This window comes from Myotis davidii, unplaced genomic scaffold, assembly GCF_000327345.1.
Source record: "Myotis davidii unplaced genomic scaffold, ASM32734v1 scaffold323, whole genome shotgun sequence".
NCBI classification, from domain to species: domain Eukaryota; kingdom Metazoa; phylum Chordata; class Mammalia; order Chiroptera; family Vespertilionidae; genus Myotis; species Myotis davidii.
The window spans coordinates 5,242,086-5,244,795 of record NW_006295491.1 but is presented as its reverse complement, the minus strand read 5'-3'; the positions used below and the strand labels follow the sequence as shown (position 1 = coordinate 5,244,795).

General features: G+C 40.5%; 1 protein-coding gene across 1 annotated transcript in view; it reads left to right on the top strand.

Annotated features, from left to right (window-relative positions):
* The window catches only part of ARHGAP10 (Rho GTPase activating protein 10), a 253,405-nt gene that overhangs the window by 135,259 nt on the left and 115,436 nt on the right, over positions 1 to 2,710 (top strand). The window contains exons 10-11 of the mRNA XM_006770153.2: positions 174 to 255; positions 1,827 to 1,872. Coding sequence (XP_006770216.1) covers positions 174 to 255; positions 1,827 to 1,872 — 128 coding nt within the window. The remainder of the gene's footprint in view (positions 1 to 173; positions 256 to 1,826; positions 1,873 to 2,710) is intronic.

Genomic DNA, 2,710 nt, shown 5'->3' with positions numbered 1-2,710 from the left:
ACTATACAGGTAACATGGTTAAGATAGTAAATTTTATGATGTGTATTTTCTCCTAATTAAAAAATTTAAAAAAACCAACAACAACGTAATCACCACCATGAAACATTAGAGAGTAGAAAAGGAGGTTTGTTTTCAGCAGCTGAGGGGTAACCTGATAGTTCTGTGTCTTTCAGGCCCGGCGTTGCCCTGACCATGCAGGCGTTTTCAGAAGAGGAGCGGAAGCAGTGGCTGGAAGCTCTGGGTGGAAAAGAAGCTGTAAGAATGATCAGTGGTTGAGTTTTATTTCAAATCCCGTAGAGTTGACTTGTGTTCGTTTTCCTGCTATTTTTATTTTATAATACGTGAAAAAAGTTCCCTGCTGAAACTGGTGCTTGAATTAATCTCAGACATGTTCAGAATTCGAGTAATTTGGCTTGAGGTGGCAGCAGCACACATGAGACTGCTGTATCATTAGTTTTTATTTTCGATGTTTTATGACTTGCCACTCTGATTTGCTCTGCTTGGGGAAGTCATCTGAATTCTCCGTGTCTTCTCTTCTACCTGACAGTACTTTGGATGATGAACACAATAAAGGCTTGCAATTTATTTTGATCTCAGTGGAGGTGGGATAGTAAATATGAGGCAGGGCAGGCAGTCCTATAAGCGACTGCTGTAATTATGTTGCTTGCTTTAACAATTTGTGATTTAGCCTGATGGAATACTGTACACAGTGTTATGCAGCCTTAGTGAATGGGCCTGTGTATTTGGATTGGTTTGAGGAATAAAGTCAGGAATATAGATCCAGAGGCACAGAAATCCAGTCTCTTTGCCACGACTTTCATTTCAGTGGCCTTTGGGAATTGAGATTGGGCAGATCATGCGTTGAATTGGGGACTTGGGATCATTATAGAAACAAATCTATATAGAAATAAATCTGTTGCCAAAGGCAGTCTCATCTTGAAGACATGTATAACCCTTCTTTAGAGTAAAGAGTCAAGTCATCCATTTGAGATACACAGATAAAGGCAAGTGTGCAGAAAGAAAATACAGTCATGCACTACAGATATGCACCACATATGCTGTGGTGGTCCCACAGGATTATAATGGAGCTGAAGAATTCCCAGTGTCTACCATAGCCTTTGTGAGGTATGACTCACGTGTTTGTGCAGAGATGCCTTAGTAAACAAACCTACTGTGCTGCCAGTAGCATTAAAGTATAGTCCCATTTACCATTACTATAGTAGGCTACAGCATCTAGGTGTTTGCTCGCACCATGATGCCATCACCTAACAATGCATTTCTCAGAACAGAGCCCCTTTTGGTAAGTGGCACATAACTATGTTCAGCTGTGTATTTATGTGGCGACAGTTCAGGTACTGTGTAGTTTTTGCAGGTGTTATGTATGTCTTGCACATAATGGGGAGGCGCTAGAATTCTTAGAGGCAGCCTGGAATGATCACCTATCTATTTCAGATGTGGTTATTTACATGATGGGCCCGAGTCATCGCTTTCTGAATTAGGTAGAAACCAGGTTTTAGAAATAGTGGCGCAAAAATGAGCTTCACCTTACGGATCAAAATGCAGCAATGACTTTGTCCTTCTAGAGTTGTCAGGCTGAGCGTTTCATATTTGCATGGACTTTCAAGGAGTTCCCTAGGAATCGTGGTCCTTTCACCTTGTTCTTGCTCCCTCAGTGAGAGACGGAGTGGGCTAGCTGTCTACATTAGAGCAGATGATGGGAATTCTCCAAAACCAGTGTACTTTTTGCAAAGCCCTAGGTGTGCCTACTAGATCATTTTTATTGATTTGTTAAAAATACTGTTTCCCCTTTTTTTTTCTCTTACCAGCTGCTCCATACTTTTAATAGAGCCATCGTCCCAAGACCAGAAGGAAGTAAGTGCTAATTTATAAAACAGACTGTTTGCTTCCCTCTTCCATGAATGTCTTTGTTTTCATTACTGATGTCAGACTGTTGCTGGGTGCTCACTCTCTGCACCCTCTCTACGCTAGCCCTCCAGGTACTATGTGTTCTGCCTTATCTACTGGGGACCTGTTCAGATTTCCTGGGCTTTTGTAACTCTCATTGATCCCATCTCTGAGCATTAGAAAAAAATTCTTTCTCTATAGTTACTTTCTCTAAAAACCCAAAATATATTCTCTGTCATTCATTTTGATATTTATTCCTATAGCCATACATGAACACATAGGAGTTTCAGGTATGCGTCTTCAGCTTCCTCCGTTGTAAGTTCCTGTTGGTAGGAGCTGTTTATCAGGTCTCTTATTGGCCACCGCTCCCTCACCCTTGATGTCCTTTATCCTTAGAGTCTCTGTATGTGGCTCCACAAATAACATATTATGGCACCTTAGAAAAGAACAGTGACCAAACATACTCAGATGTTCTAGGACAGTGATTTCACATGCATTGTATGTATGCACTAAAGGAAAATGAAGTACTGCTTGGCTCTGTAGTCTGGATTTTACTGAGGTAAACCAAACATATGATCAGATTTGCTAGATTCTTTATGAATTTACTTTTGATATCTTTGGAGAAATTAAGACTGCATTTCTCACATGTCCACAGTTTGGAGACATTATGTCACATAACATACAATTTTAGAATTACCATGATGTGCATATCACTTGAGCCAAACATATGAATAAAAGACATCTTTTCTAGCCTGGCACTGGAAAGTGACAGTGTGCACGCAAGGTTGTAAATGTACTGCAGCAT